General features: G+C 42.4%; 2 protein-coding genes and 1 non-coding gene across 3 annotated transcripts; 2 read left to right on the forward strand and 1 right to left on the reverse strand.

Moving 5' to 3' along the window:
• Positions 1 to 463: 463 nt before the first annotated feature.
• LOC104691619 (cytochrome c oxidase subunit 7B, mitochondrial) lies at positions 464 to 2,853 on the reverse strand. The gene is made up of 3 exons (XM_010403199.3): positions 2,598 to 2,853; positions 1,214 to 1,338; positions 464 to 663 (listed from the first exon to the last, which is right to left on the reverse strand). Exons 1-3 carry the CDS (start codon positions 2,632 to 2,634, stop codon positions 589 to 591), a joined length of 237 nt encoding a protein of 78 aa, XP_010401501.1. The 5' UTR covers positions 2,635 to 2,853; the 3' UTR covers positions 464 to 588.
• A 60-nt stretch (positions 2,854 to 2,913) lies between these two features.
• TRNAL-CAA lies at positions 2,914 to 3,030 on the forward strand. Its single transcript has 2 exons — positions 2,914 to 2,951; positions 2,985 to 3,030. It is a non-coding gene; the product is annotated as a tRNA-Leu (tRNA).
• Positions 3,031 to 4,505: 1,475 nt separating this feature from the next.
• On the forward strand, positions 4,506 to 15,012 carry MAGT1 (magnesium transporter 1). The gene is given in 11 exon segments (XM_039572214.1): positions 4,506 to 4,537; positions 4,539 to 4,731; positions 5,856 to 6,025; positions 6,887 to 7,004; positions 7,964 to 8,104; positions 8,552 to 8,692; positions 9,023 to 9,112; positions 10,297 to 10,360; positions 11,940 to 12,014; positions 12,473 to 12,563; positions 13,545 to 15,012. Coding segments are annotated over 11 exon segments (1,131 nt in total). The 3' UTR covers positions 13,561 to 15,012.
• Positions 15,013 to 15,700: the final 688 nt, after the last annotated feature.

A 15,700-nucleotide genomic window follows, 5' to 3' on the forward strand; every position in this document is an offset into this window, starting at 1 on the left:
GATGGGCTTTCAGGTCCCTTCCACCCCAAATCATTCTGTAATTCTCTAAGAATTCATTAGGAAAGTCCCATTTATCCTGGGATACTGCCTGCTCCTGTTCAGCCTCTCCAACTCAAAACTGAATTTAATTTCTTCATTGACTTTCACAGGCCACAGGGAGAAGCAGGTTACTGGCAGAGTGATTCAAGACATAAAAATCCTTTAGTGGAAAAAAAATGGGATCTCAACTTTGTCATTACAAGTCAGATGTAAAGGGACGTGCACTCTGCAGTGGGAATGCAGTGAGGTTGATTCACACACACATCTGGCTAAATGGACGAATCAGTAATGTTCTGGACTTGTCCTTTATCCACCAGTGACCTTTACAGCAACAACTGGGACTGTGTAAAATGACTTGGGGTTTTTACACTGTTTGTTATCCTTCATCAGAAGCAGAGCACGCAGGAAACCTCAAAGAGTCAGACAGGTTTCTAGGTATGTTTATTAGACCAGGAATGCCACTGTCCAAGTGGTAATCAGGGAACAAATGCCATTACACAATCATTTTCTCAGTGAAAGTTTAGACCAGTTCATTAGAAGCGGAGGCTGTTACTCCCTCCATTCTCTTGGAGTGATTCTGCCAACAGGTGAAAAGCCCCATGCAATGTCAAGCTTTGTGAACACCTGTAAAGGGATAAAACCCAAGATTATTAACTCTGAAATCAAAGAAACCGTCTGATAGAGGGCTATTTTTATTGTTTTCAGTTCAGATTTCTTGTATTAGAACATGACATCTCATTAATTTTCTGATTAAACAAGTGGAATATATTTATATTGAATAGCATTTAAATGTTTCAGTTTTCTGTTTCAAAATACCCAACTTTAGAAGAAAGAATCTGCAATGTAAAACCCCACCACCGTACTGGTATTCTCATCCAGAAATTTTGCTGCTGAAAGCTGTACCTGTAGAGGTTTGACATCCCAAGTAAAATAGAGAACACTTGTGTTTCTCATACATTTTCAAATCAAGCAATAGACTGACACAGAAATAGGAGTAACAACTCAAAATCAAGCCGGGAACTAACAGAACTTCCACCTCTATCACATCACTATTCGCTTATGTAAGAAGCTCCTAAATTCTGACCACTGAATTTATTTCAAACAGGCAAAATCGACACCTTTAAAGTTTGCAGCTCGAGTCACAAGAGACAAAAAGGTGACAAAACCAACTTACATAGCCCCAGACAGCTGAGAACATGGCAGCTCCTCCAAGGAGGACCATGGTTCCATATTTATCGTGGAAGTTCGGCTCATGCTTGCGATGAGCTTGTCTGACTGCAGTGTGCTGGATGCCACGAGCTGAAGAGCGTTCAGAAGTACAGAAATCAACAAAAAAACATGCTAAAACCATTCACAATCCTCATCTCCCACCAACAGAGAGGCGCTAGTGTTAAAAGATTAAAAATGCTGGAAAAAATAATCTTTTGGACTTAGAACTCTGGAATGACTCCAAAACATGGGATATACACAAATCCTTTAATTTTTTTCAGCTCTCTCAATTTCTCTCTAGAAAGTTATTCCTTATGTCTAACTCCAGTAAGAAAAAAAAATCTTCTAAGTTACCTTTTTCACTAATATATTTTCTTTAGTATTGCTGTTTCTCTAATAAAATGTTTTGCTTAGTGCCTAGCTTTTTTAGATTTCTACATATAAATATCTATCCTGGCAGTGTATGTACCTAACATGAGCATTGTCAGGATGAAGCTCACCATCAAATTATGAGGTTGAAGATAGAGGGTGTGGAAGGAAGGAAACGGAAATAACCTGCGGGCATGAGACAAATAATAGAGAAAAAAATACACAATGATATCTGCAGATGATGTACATTATAAATGTACACTATAAAAGGTACACTTATTAAAGAGAAGACAACAGTAAAAAATCAAAGCAATAGCTACAAAACACAAACTGCCCGGTAGCTGTGTACAAAGCATTTGATGAGAAGGTGATGTGCGCATAAAGATATTACAAAATAAAACCTTTTAGTCTCAGGTCAATGGTTTGCAGTTCTATGCAACCATGACTAGAGAAGATGATGGTGATACCCATAATGTTACTACATCATTCGCATGCTCTGTGAGGCTGCACAAGGCGGTTTTTTAGACATAAAAAAGCCAGAATATCTACCAAGACAGGTTTACTTTAGGTGCCCGCACCTCGGAATAAGCACATCGTGACCCAGGACCAGAGGAACACTGCGGGGTCTGTATCACTGAAGGGGTAACTTTAACCTTGAGTTTAAGGGCTGGCTATTGACTACACCTTGTCACCGCAGGTTACCAGACCAGAATGTGCCTTATACTAGGGGAAAAAAAGCTCCAAGGAAAGGAGTCCTAGGTCAAAAAGCAACTAGGAGATAAAGAAGGCTAGAAGAAAGAAAAAAGGCAGGAAGCGAAGGACGCCAGAGCCGCCCGCAGCCCCCGAGGTGCCCTCACGACCCTCCCCGGGTGCAGAGTGAGCCGGGGGCTGTGAGGGACAGTCCGCACAGGGTAGGGCACAAACCGGGGGTGACCCCCTGAGGAACCCCCCCACAGCCCGAGAGCCGCCCCTATCCTTACCGACGAGGCTCTGCGCGGCCCTGGCCACCGGGAACATGATGAGAGCCGAGCGCGTACCCTTCACGACCGTGAAGAACAAAATGGTCGCGGCGGAAGTGGCGGCGCGGCGAGGGCCTGTGGGTAACGCCGGGCTCCTCCTCGCTGCGGCGGAGCTTCGCGGCCGGGCTGGGCCGGGCCGGGCCGGTGGTTCCCTGGCTGCTCTCCGGCACCTCCCGGGTGCGGACGGGCTCTCCGTGAGGGGCTGAGGGACAGAGAAAAGCGGATACGGCCGTGACGACAGCGCTAAGAGAGTCGTGGCGAAGGCTGCAGTCGCAGTGTCAGGATGGCCGAGTGGTCTAAGGCGCCAGACTCAAGGCGTTCCGCGCCTTCCCGCGGCGGGATTGGGTGTTCTGGTCTCCGTATGGAGGCGTGGGTTCGAATCCCACTTCTGACACCACTTTTTTCTCCCCCCCCACGTGTTCGGGTTAACTTAAATTCACAAAAGGACCGAGTTGATGAAGTCCGGGATTTTACTGCAAATGGAAACCAGAAATAATTGTAACGGTGTCTTCGAATAGGCAAATGAATCCTGAAGCGTGAGTAAATCTTTGTTTCTCTGTGGCGATTCTGCATCAGAGCCATAAGCCACCACACAGCTGCTGAGGAATTCCCCAGTGCATTTGGTTTTTAACAATATTTGTAACACACGACCCAGCAATTTATAGCGTGTGTATAACACGAAGCGTGTATCTCATGCAGCAAGAGGAAGAACTTCATTACATTGAGGGTGGCAGAGCCCTGGAACATCTGCCTAGGCAGGGTGTGGAATCTCCCTCTTTGGAGACATTCAAAACTCATCTGCACACATTTGTGTTGTTTCAAAATGTGGATTATGTAAAATTTTCTTAGGAAAGGATGTTCTCCGATGTTTGATCTTTGTATACTTTCTAGCCTAATCAACAAGGAAGGAGATTTAATCCATGAAACAGCAGGTAGCAAGCTCTAAGTGATGTCCAGATGCTGGGAAAAAAATTACTTTTTGGTAAACTGTCTTGTTAAGGTTTATGGCTTGATACATTCAATTATCTCACGCCTAGGGGGAGGTTAACAAAGCTTGGGAAGGAGGTTGTGCCACTGATAGCAAACACAAAGAATGCAGAACTTACAGGCCACAAGGACATTTTGCAGAACTCCCACAATAAGGAAGACACTAACAAACCCAACTCAGAAACTGGGCTGAAATCAGCTCCAGCCGGGCAAAAGGTAATTCCAGCAGAGGCAGATCACGACCACCAACACACCGACCAAAAAGAAGAGAAAGTCGGAGCATGTGCACTAATTAGTATGAAAAGCAAAGAGAAGCATTAATCAACAAAAGATAGAATACTAATTAATAAGAGAACTACATTACTTGTATCCAATGAACACAAATTCCTTTGTTTGCTAAAGCGTATAAACAGTAAAAAGTTTTGAGAGCGTGTGTGCTTGATTTGTGGAACACCACTGAGCAGCCAAGGCTAGCACAACTCTGAAATAAAGCAATGTCTCTCTGACTGCGTGTAATTACTGGCTTGTTGCACACCGGGTAACAAATCCGGTATCTTAGTGGGCAACACTGTGTCACCTGCTCTCGGATGATCTCCAGAGATCCCTTCGAACCGTGATGGTTCTGTGATTCTGCTGAGCACGGGGAGCGGCTGAGAGACCCCACCATACCCTGGAACCCCGCCATCGTTTCGCACCTCAGGGCCCACTCCGCCCTCCCCTCGGGGCTCACTCCGCCTCCCCGGGGCTCACTCCGCCCTCCCCTCGGGGCCCACTCCGCCTCCCCTCGGGCCACTCCGCTCTCCCCTCGGGGCTCACTCCGCCTCCCCTCAGGGCTCACTCCGCCCTCCCCTCAGGGCTCGCCCACCCTTCGGGGCTCCACCAATGGCGCGGCTCCAGCTCGCCGCGCTCCCGCGAAGGCCAATCGAAGGCCGGCGGCGACGCACGAGCCGGCGCCTCCGCCAATCGGCGTCCTGCGGGCGGGGCCTCGCTGCCGGCGGGGCGGGGCGGGGCGGCCATGGCGGCGCTGCCGGTGCCGCTGCTGGCGCTGGCGCTGCTGCTGCTGGCAGGATGTGGCGGGCCCGGCGCCGCGGGGCAGAGGCGGAAGGAGGTGAGACACACCGGGAAGCTCCACGCCGCGCTGGGGCGCGTTCTCGTTGAGCGGGCTGAGGGCAGGACCGGCTAGGGCCCGGCGGGGTGGCGTGGCCTCACCGCGGGTTCCCCCCGCCCTGAGGTTCGGCCGGCTCTGAGGGGAACCCGCTGGGAGGGAAGGTCTTTGTTTCCAGGTTCTTCGGTTCTTGTTAGGAGCACTGTACGAGTGTTGTCTTCCTACCGCATGGGATTTGCGGGGCGGAGGATGGGTGGTCTTTGGTTGCAGTCACTAAGGTGCAAATTACTTCCACACACTTGACCCGTAGGGTTTGGGAAAATCCTGCTGCATAAGTGTTTATACTTGTGTCACTTGTAGGTCAGAGAAGAATAATTTATTACTGTTATCATGGTGGGACTCTTGAGGCTGCCCTGTGCAGGGTCAGGAGTTGGACTTCGATGCTCCTACTGGCTCCCTTCCAATTGAGAGTATATTATGATTTCCTCAAACATATTTATCTGAAGAACGGTGTTAATGAGTAGAGAAGTGCTTTATGATAAACGTAACATTTGCGAGTTTGTCAAACTAATGCCTCTTTTTATAATGTTATAGAATTTATTGCTTCCTTTTTAAGGAATGTTTTAGTGTTAAGAATTTGAGTTCTTCAAATATGTTTTGAATTACAGGGTTTTCTTTTCCAGCAATGCTGAAAATGAAATGTTGAGGTTGGTTCCATCTCTGGCGTTGATTCCACTGCCATAAGTTTTGAAAGTTGGAACAGTTCGATGCTTAGTGTAGAAAAAAGGCTGTGGAGGGGATTTAGGCAGTTGGTACAGCTGAAAGAAGTCTTGCAATTAGCAGTGTGAGGAAGGCCTGGTAAGCTGAGGGTCTTCACCAGCCTGGTCATGTTAAGTGGTTAAAGCTGTGTGTGTTGCTAGGTGGTTGAAGTTAATGAATTATGTTAAGGTGACTGTCAAAAGCTTCTGTGAATGCCTTGCAGAATTTCACTGAAGTATCACATCACCTGCTTGGTGTTATGAAAAGCAGTGCAGATATTTGTTCCATCAAATATGAAAACCTTTAAGATTGTGCTGTGAGACTGGAAAAAAAAAACCCCGACAATGTTGCTCTGACTTGATTTTCAGATGGTGTTATCAGAGAAAGTGAACCAGCTGATGGAGTGGGCCAGTAAAAGATCCGTGATCCGAATGAACGGAGACAAATTCCGGCGCCTTGTGAAGGCACCTCCCAGAAACTACTCAGTGATTGTGATGTTCACTGCTCTTCAGCCTCACAGACAGTGTGTTGTGTGCAAGTATGAGCTCCGTTTAGCCCTAAATTAGGACTTGAAAGTCATCTTATGCTTTGTAGGAAACTAAATTCGAGGGTTGAACTTTCACACATGTGGAAGGAATACACGTGGGCAAGTTAGAGTAGGATTCTCTTTGCAATTTAATGTGTGGGAATATGTGTGTAATGTGCTTGTGAGAAAACAGCACAATCCTTTAGTTTTATCTCCCTCCTAAAATAATTCCCGCTTTGCAGTGTTTACTCTGAGAGGCTTCTGGAGAAAGACACACTGGAAGCTCAGCTTTTCTGGCATGAGTTGCTGAAGAAATGTTTGTAGAATTATTGCTGGCCATGCAGCTTAAATGTTGCTCTTAATTAATACATTGCTTGGCGCTTACTTGCAATTATAATATTCTAATTCTTTAACCATATTATGGCTTTCTTTTATTAATCCAGAGGTGGCAGAGGTCTGTGAGGGTGGTTTCCGTAGGTGGTCCGTTGAAATTATTGGTTTCCCCTGCTCTGTCATGGAAGAAAGGGCACACCTGGCCACATTTTGCTGCTCTGTGGCCAGGCACATCATGAGCAGCTGGGTTCTATTTCACCTTTCAATTAGAAATTACCTCTGCTTGTGTTTGTGGACTCAACAAATCTTGCCCTTGCATTTAAAAAACAGGTGCCAAATGCTTCACCTGATGGTAGATAAGTGTTTGTGCTTAAATGATTTCATTAACACTTAAACTTTCTTTTTAACCCTAGGAAATTAATGGGGTGGGTGTGGGATGCACCTATTGATGGGGTGGGTGGGCACAGCTCCCTCAGCTGCTTTACAACTCGTGCTGCGGACAAATTCATGATACAGCATCTCACTTGGTGTGTTTTCCAGGCAAGCTGATGAGGAATACCAGATTCTGGCAAACTCCTGGAGGTATTCCAGTGCCTTTACCAACAAGATTTTTTTTGCTATGGTAGATTTTGACGAAGGCTCAGATGTGTTTCAGATGGTAATGTCCTTTTCTCTTCTAACATTGTTTTTAACTTGGGTTTTGGGCAAGAAGGTGAAGATGTTACATAATTTGGTGTTACAGGGAATAAAGGAATGAAAAGTTAAAAGCTGTCACTCTTGGAAGAAAGATGGTCTGAGCATGTTGGTAGGAATATTAACAGAACTGAGATGTGGAAGAGGTACAAGGAGTAAATTGGTTTCTTTGACTTTTTTCCCTGAATTTGTCTCCTATAATAACTTAGAGTGTAATTCTTAATGGAATTCTTCTGTGGTACATGAAGAGGCAAGACAGAAAGCACTGATGTCATTAGTAACAGCTATTACAATTTTAAGATTACTAGAGAATGATAGATTAGCCTTTTGGTATGGGTTAACTGATTTCTTTTCAAGTACCCAGCCATTTTTCTCTTCTATTAACATTGTGTGACCATGTTTTTTTCTCAAGCTGTGAGAATATTCCATGTATGCTTGCAATTATAGGTCACATTAATAGTTCATTATAGTTTTGCAGATCTTAACTTTTTTTTTTTTTTAGGAGGTACTAAGCTCTGTTTAACAGCAACATGGTTTAGGCAGTGATACTTTATTAAATGGAGGGTTTTGAACTAGAGAGTTGAAGAGAGATGTCTTTTTATTATTTTTGTTAATTTTTTCCTTAGTGTTACATTAGAAATGCATTCTTCAAGCTTTGGCCTTTCTGGATTTTAGAATCATACATTGCTATTTTGCAGATTTCTTTATCAAAAGTAGTATTTAGAGAAGAAACCTATTCAAAAAAATGTGTGTGAAATACAGAAACGCAAGCCGTGTGCTGTCTTTTAAAAAGTCACTGCCAATGAAATCAAAGAGCTAATTTTTCTTATTCAGCAACAATATTGCAAGACAGAAATGGCTTAGAATTGTGTTATTAAATAGTCCTTTCACAGGCTGTGTCTTCTGTGAACTCTCTCCCTGCAGCTGAACATGAATTCTGCCCCCACCTTCATTAACTTCCCGGCCAAGGGGAAGCCCAAGCGGGGGGACACCTACGAGCTGCAGGTGCGCGGCTTCGCGGCGGAGCAGCTGGCGCGCTGGGTGGCCGACAGGACAGACGTCCACGTGAGTGCAGACACCTTCCCTCATCCCCTCTGTGCAGGGCCAGCTGGGAAACATCACTTGTGTTCTGTGGCTCCTGAGCTGCTCTAAATAGCTCGTCTACAAAATCTAGTTCAGACACACAACTGCATCTTTCAGTTTCCTTACAGTCTCTGTGCTGGTATTTTGTGTAATGAGAAGATGGTAAAACTCATCTCCTTCCTTCTCGCTCTTCTTTTCCTGTGGAAGAAAAACAGTCTCTAAATTATTGAATAGGGTGAAGTTTTGTGAAACTGAAGTTACGCTATTGGTGGAAGAAGCATTGCTTTCTTCCTGAGTCAGATTTATTACACAGAAAATGTGCGTGTGTGATGTTTTTTCCACTCAATGTGTTGTGGGCTTTTTTAGCAGGAGTGCAGGTATAATGTATAATCCTACTGAGAGACAATAATTTCACTGTGCTGTGTTCAGATCCGTGTGATAAGGCCACCAAACTATGCTGGACCCTTGATGCTGGGGTTGCTGCTGGCTGTCATCGGAGGCCTCGTGTATTTGCGGGGCAGCAATCTGGATTTTCTCTATAACAAAACTGGCTGGGCCTTTGCTGCTCTGGTGAGTAATCGTGACTCTTGTCTGCCCTGTTGTATTGAGTTTTGTAGCAATTCAAGTTTTTAAAAGCTTCTGTATTTCAAGATTCTTGAAGCTGGTAGAGGAAAATGAGGTGCAGTTAGTTTTACTTTTTGGTAGATTGATAATATTATATGATCTTAGTCTTTCCAGCTCACTGAATGCTTGATTAGATGCCTTTTGTACAAATATAGTGGGACAATTTTTAGCCTGTGTTCCAAACCACTATGTTTTGGTATGAAGTGAAAAGATATTGGGTTAAATTAAAAATAAAAAAGAAACATTATTAAACAGTGTTTCTTCTTTTCTTTTCAGTGTTTTGTGTTAGCAATGACATCAGGCCAGATGTGGAACCACATTAGAGGCCCCCCCTATGCTCATAAGAATCCCCATACAGGACAAGTGGTGAGTCTTGCCTTCATTTTCTTTTCTGCATTTCTACTGTATTTCTGCAGAGTAAGGCTGATACTAAGAGACAATCAGAGTGCAAATTCTGCTTCTGGCTCCTCTCTCTGTGAGTGAGACCAAACTCTCCTGCAGTGAGCAAGGCAAATCAACATGTCTTGCACAGATGTTGTATTTCCAGTGGTGAAGGGATGTGGTAGTTCTAAATTGCTTACAGCACAATAAAGGTATTTATGTGTTGAGTCTTTCATGCTAAAAATCCTATTGCTGAGCCTGGCAATTCTGTTTCAACCTGGTCTTGTTAACTCATACACTCATCTAATGACTTCCACATAAAAACATCTTTCCTCAAGATTCTTGAGGTAAATTAATATCTAGTGACCTCAGATTTATTAAGTCTTTCTTGGAAAAAATCTCTTTAACATAATTTGGAATATACTGCTCTGTTCATAATATAGAATGAGATGCACTGTAAAAGTAGACACAGTGTTTGGAGAGCATTGCATCTCCTCAGGTGCTTACACATCACATACTGGCTTTTCTCATGTTTTTACTCTGGCAATTAATTTGGTGAAAGTCCTTTTGTGCCTGGTTAGATGGGTCAGACCCTCTGTATTCTTCTGTAGAAAGTGGATTAAACTTCTTTTTTCCTACTTAGATACAACATCACAACCATAATAGGGATTAAAACATGGTATTCTTTCACAAATTTCAATTTTTCTGTTGACCCAGAAGCGAAAAAGATTTCAAATGCTTGGTTCTGGAGCCAAGTGAGTTGGGTTCATACACAGATTGAAGGGATTGCGCTTAAGCTGAGCAGCAGTGTACACAACCTAAGAATCTCAGTCAGGGAATGGATCACATTTGGATGCAGGAGGGCCTAATCTCATGGTATTTTGCCCAGCTGGACTGAGAATCTGGACCACGAAGGTTGTAGCTGCACTTACTGTAATCTGCATGGTACTTGAGGCTGATTGTGCAATAGTAATAGAAGAAGGATTTTTGTCTCTGTTGCAGCTCCCCCAAAAATCAGTGATCAACAGCTGAAATTGTTTGTGCTCCAACTTCTGTTCTCTCCTAAAAGAAACAATGCAAACCCCAGTTCCAGGCTCTATAGCTGTTGTTAATCACATCAAAGTTGACTCCAGTCTTTTCTGAATTTAATTACTCTTTGTCTCTTACAGAATTATATCCATGGAAGCAGCCAAGCCCAGTTTGTGGCAGAAACACACATAGTTCTGCTGTTCAGTATCCTTCCTGTGAGAAGCATGTGGTCGGTGACAGTTTTTTGGTCAACAAATGCTGCTGCCTTTTCTGTGGTGCTTTGTCATGGCTGTAATTGCCACCTAACACTGATGCAGAAGCTTGTAAAACCTTTCTGCACTGGCAACTGTGCTTTTCCTGTGCCTCTGATTGTTAAGATGAATAGAAAAATATTTACTGTTTCTCATCTTAAGTACCAAAATGAATACAGAATTCAAGTTGTGGATCTTTGTGGAATCAGAAGATTCTTCAGGATACTCCCTGCTCTGCTATGGATGTCTCTTTTCAATGTCACTTATTTCTTGCTTTGGTGTTGAATTCATTCCTCTCTCACTGATCTTTTATTTCTTTGCTTACTTTCTTATAATCTTGTTTGTGCTAATGATGCAGGATTTTGCCATGCTATCAAGAAAGGCAGGTGGAAACTTTCAGATTGAGGGCTTTTACATTTCTCATTTGTACAAAAAGTGTTTCTTTGGGGTCATAAGAATACCTTAAAACTCAATGTTCTGTTTTTCTATTCCCACATGTACGTTTTTGATCCATCATTTGTAACTTTAGTCGTTTCTGGCTGGAGCTTTTCTTCCTTGTTTTGTCCACCTGTATCAGCACCTTTATTTTTTACTCAGTACTTTTTCTGATACTTAATTTTTTCAACTTAAAACAGGCACTTGGAGGGGAACTTCTGATCTTTTTCTGTTACTGTACTTTTGATCCACTTGGTCAAATTCAAAGTAGAAACCTTTTGTAGATGTTTATTTGTGTTATTGCTATCCATCATGTTACGGACCCAACCTACCAATTGCTGGAGACATTTTAAATTATTACATTTGGTGAGGTTTCTCTGCGTTCAAGTCACTTTCCTCCTGTGCTGAAGGTGGGCTGTGTCTGAAATAGAAAGATTCCTCATGCAGTCAATAATAAGTATTTTTCTTTTCTGCAGGAGACTTGGGACTGGACTTCTGTAGTTAAATGGAATGAAATTTTTGGGAATTCTGTCTTTTGTTCCACTAGATTCACTATTTTGCTTTGTTAAAATTCCTTCTTGGCAAGTGTCAGGCCTTTTGTGTTGTCTGTGCTTCTTTAATTTTGTGATCTTTAGTTTTTTAAATCTGAAGAATTAGAAAAGAAATATTGCCACTTGAAAGACAGCCTTTTGGATTAAATACTGCATGTGTTTTATTTGTTCTGTTGGCTGAGTGAATGCAGAAGCTGAATTCCTTTGGGGATTTTCCAGTGGAGAACAGCAGTAGGAGTGGACCCAATCTCTCTGGGAAGGAATGCTGCTTCATTACAAGCTGAGATAATAAATGCATGTTTTTAATTCTGCCTGAAGACCTTCCATCTTGTATTTTAAGCTTTGCATTTATTTTTCCTTAAAAGTTGACATGAATGTTTTTCAGCTGCTTTTTCCCTCATAGTTGCTGATTTGGCTGGGAAGTCTTTGATTTTTCCAGTGAGTTTTAATGCCCTAGGTATGGTGTGGGAGCTGAATTGAGGAGATTAGGAGTGAGTGTGCTGAGTTCCTTGTACTTTGTTGTTTAGCCTTAAACAATGTTTGTAGATGGTGGAGTTACTTTAGGAATGGTCCTTCTCCACGAAGCTGCTACTTCTGACATGGATGTGGGGAAAAGAAAAAGTAAGTACTGATACTTTCCTCTCTGAGCAAAGGCATATTCAGTAAGGGTGTTTGATACATCATTGAGCAGAAGTGTTTTTGCACTGGGGGTTTTGTACACTTCCCACCTCTAAGCTGAGGAGAATCATTTGGATTTTTGACAGTTTTTGGAGTTGCTTAGAAAACTGCAAGATAAACTCAAACCCTTTTGGCAGATGGAGAGAGATGAAGATGCTTTGCAGTGTTTCGCTAGTAAGGGGGAGAAGAAGGGACTTTTTCTCAAAGCATTTGTATAAAATTGATGTACAGAAGGAATTTGAAAGAAAATTGGTGTTAATTTAGTATTTCTCAATGACATGAATAGAGGCCTCATCTGACCAAATCTGTAACTATTGCAGAAGGCTTTGAAAACCTGAGTCACTGTGGTGTTTCCAGGAGCAGCTGTCACATCACAGCCTCTCCCTGTGCATCTCTTGCAGTTATGTGCATTGCTGGCATTGGCTTGGTGGTGCTGTTCTTCAGCTGGCTGCTGTCTGTCTTCAGATCCAAATACCACGGCTACCCTTACAGGTACGTCAGGCTGGGACCCTGCAGCCACTGCCCTCCTGGCCTTTGTGGTACAGCTACACCACTGTAGCTCTGCTGACTCATTTGGCAGGAAATACTCTCTTAAAAATGCTCTACTGGTTTCTCAGAGTAGCAGTATTGGTTGATAAAGTCAGCAGAAATACCAGTATTTGATGGATATTGTGATTTTTTTCAGTCTAGCCAAAGGAAAGATTGTGGAACTCTCGTTTCCATGCCATTTCATGTTATAAAATACTTCTATTTTCATAATGATATCTCAGCCAGTTTATACTGCCAACAGATGTATTTTCCCCCCTACTTTTCTCTTCCATCTTCATACATCTTCATTATTAATCTTGTTTGTGAGAACAAGGAGGATGCCTGATGCTTTAAAGCTGCCTACATTTTGGTATTGCTTGTGTAAGGAGTCTAATACTATTATTTGACCACTCCTATATATGTCTGACTGATACAGGTATTTTAAATATGTTTGGTAGCTTTTATGCATTTTGAAGCAATAAATACATGTTGAAGGACCAGTTTCTAATGACTTCATCTGCAATGAGCTGAATTTGTCTATAAAGCTAATCCCATAGACAGATATTATACCCTCTCTATGAGAAATGTGTTCTTATTTAAAAAATATCTAAATAATAAAAAACTTGTTATTTTATGAAGACTTTTCTCAAGAGCAGAAGACAGCTGAAATTATTCCCTGTTTGGTAACTGGTCAGCTTTTATTCTGGTCTCTGCAACAGTCTTAGGTACTCCTGCTAACTTTATTGTAGGGAAGATGTGGTTGTCTTTGGTTTTGAGTTATTAGAAACTCACTTTTAAGTGACTTCACAGCTGCTTTTGTTGTAGCAGCATCAGGCCCAGTTTCTCATTCTGGTTTTCTTGGCATTTATAAAAGCTAAGTGGAATGTTGCACACCTTTGCTTCTTATAAGATTAATAAAAATGTTTGTTATTTTGCTCTTTACAGTTTCCTAATGAGCTAAAGGATTCCAGAGTCTGTAACATCAGGAAGGTGGTGGCTCTGAAGTTGGATGTGGTGGAATGAGGAGCTCAATGTGTGTGGTTTGTGCTACCTCTGCTTACACTGAGACAGTAAACACTGAACCAAAGATGACGTGTAGTGCCTTAAATACAACAAGCAATTTGCTCTGAAGGACACAGAGTATTAAGATGCAATCTCTTTCATAAGCTTTACATCTTCTTAAGCAACTCTACTTCTAGTGAAGTTCAGAACATAATGCTTAAAACTACATTCCCATGGACTAACTAGAAACGGTACTTTCAATTCACTTGGATAACCTGTTCACCATCTTTCTTTTTCCCTTGAATTATCATCTTCCTGTTTGTGCGTATCAGGTGACAGCAGCTTCTCTGTTGTGCCTTTTCGTGGTTGAGGAAACAGCTTCGTGTACCTGGAAATCTTTTCCTTCAGCCTGTGTGCAACCCTTGGAGCATGCTCCAGATTCCAGTGTGGAATGTGCATATTGTAGAGCTGTATCTCATTTTTGAGAAGAGTTCTTAACTGCTGTATGATGCAAGAGGTTGTTTCACAGGTGGAGGGGGAGTTTTCAACATGTAGAACCAAGTTATTAATTAATTAAATCTTTCTTTGCCAAATGCTGAAACTGCAATGTTTAAAGTTGTAAACTTTGACTCAGAGCTGGAAAAAAAGTCCTTAGACTGGCCAACACTCACCCTCTCAAAAACACAAACCAAAAGCACAGAGGTAACTATGTGTTGCATGAATTCAAAGTTGCTAATTGGCTCTCAAGTTACTGCTTAGAACCCTGGCAAACCAACAGATACCAGATTTGTGGTCACTGTAGTAAGTTCTTGCATTCTCCACTTGTTTTCTCCACATTTTTATCCTTTGAGCAGAGGTGGCTACTACTAGGATAAATGTTGTTACCCCAGGATACATTTGGTAGCCTTACAATTGAATGCATGTGCTGCTTGCTCTCTCCTTTTTTTCTCTCACCTCACAAAGATGCTTTGCCTTAAGAATTCCTGAATGGGAGACAGTGTGCCTCAGCCCAAACTGTTGTGCAGTTCAGCAGCTGTACTACAGGAAATCTTTGCAGCCTGATTCAGTAACACTTCCTTCTGTAGGCTGTGGTGGCCTTAGAGGCTTGGAGTCAGAGAGACTTTTGTCTCCTGCTTCTGCCTCTCCCCTCCCTCAAGGGGTTCCAGAATCTGGGTGTTTGAAATTGAATCTCAGAAAGGATTGTATCACTCCAAGTAGAATGTTATGCAGTTTTGCTAAATTAATACACATCTCAAGTGCCTTAACTTGACTAATTTAGTTGTTTGATGTTTCAACTTGTTGAGATGCATTTTTCTATGCCATATAAAATGATAAGCCTTAGTGGAATGGATAAATTGTGTGCCTGACTGGATTTTGGACAAGTTTCAATAAAACTTTTTAGTCTAATACATGTTCCTGTGTCTTTTGAACTTTGACATAAAACAAGCCAAGCTCTTTTCTTCCACTATTGCTTCAGTGTGTTAATCATAGCCTGGTATAAAGTAAATAACCTGAGTATGGATGAGTAGACTGGATTAGTAGCCTGTATGTGTTTGTGGAGAATTACAGCCCAGAATGTCAGCACTACAGAAGTGCTGCTCATGTAGCCAACTGATAGCATAAAGATTACATGGTTTTTGGCTTGTTTTTGACAGCTGTCATGCAGTGAAAATCTTGGATTCATGGAGTTCTAGACAGATCAACTCAGTGTTTCTGGAGGTGGAATCTTGTTAGCACTGTAGATTTGCCTGGAACAACTCAGCAGTGCTGTACTTGTGGCTTGTTTTCCTGCGCAGTTGGTAAAATGCTTCCCATAAACTTTTTCAGTTATAATTTATTCAGTCCTTTTAAAACCACCCAGTTCCATATTGACTAAGTTTAAACAGTGGCACCTCATGCAGGTGGATGGTGGAGTCATGTTTGCCTTCCACTTGAGGTGGCCAGGATGTTGAGAGTTTGGGATTTTCCTCTTTGTTTCCATGCTTACATTTAAGATGAAAATAATGCTCCTTTTTCCCAACAGTTTTTCTGCTCTCTAGGCTGAAACTGAAGTGCATGGAGGAGGGAACAATGTGGTAGTGGAGCAGAAGATTGAGTGC

Source organism: Corvus cornix, chromosome 4A (assembly GCF_000738735.6).
Source record: "Corvus cornix cornix isolate S_Up_H32 chromosome 4A, ASM73873v5, whole genome shotgun sequence".
Lineage (NCBI taxonomy): Eukaryota > Metazoa > Chordata > Aves > Passeriformes > Corvidae > Corvus > Corvus cornix.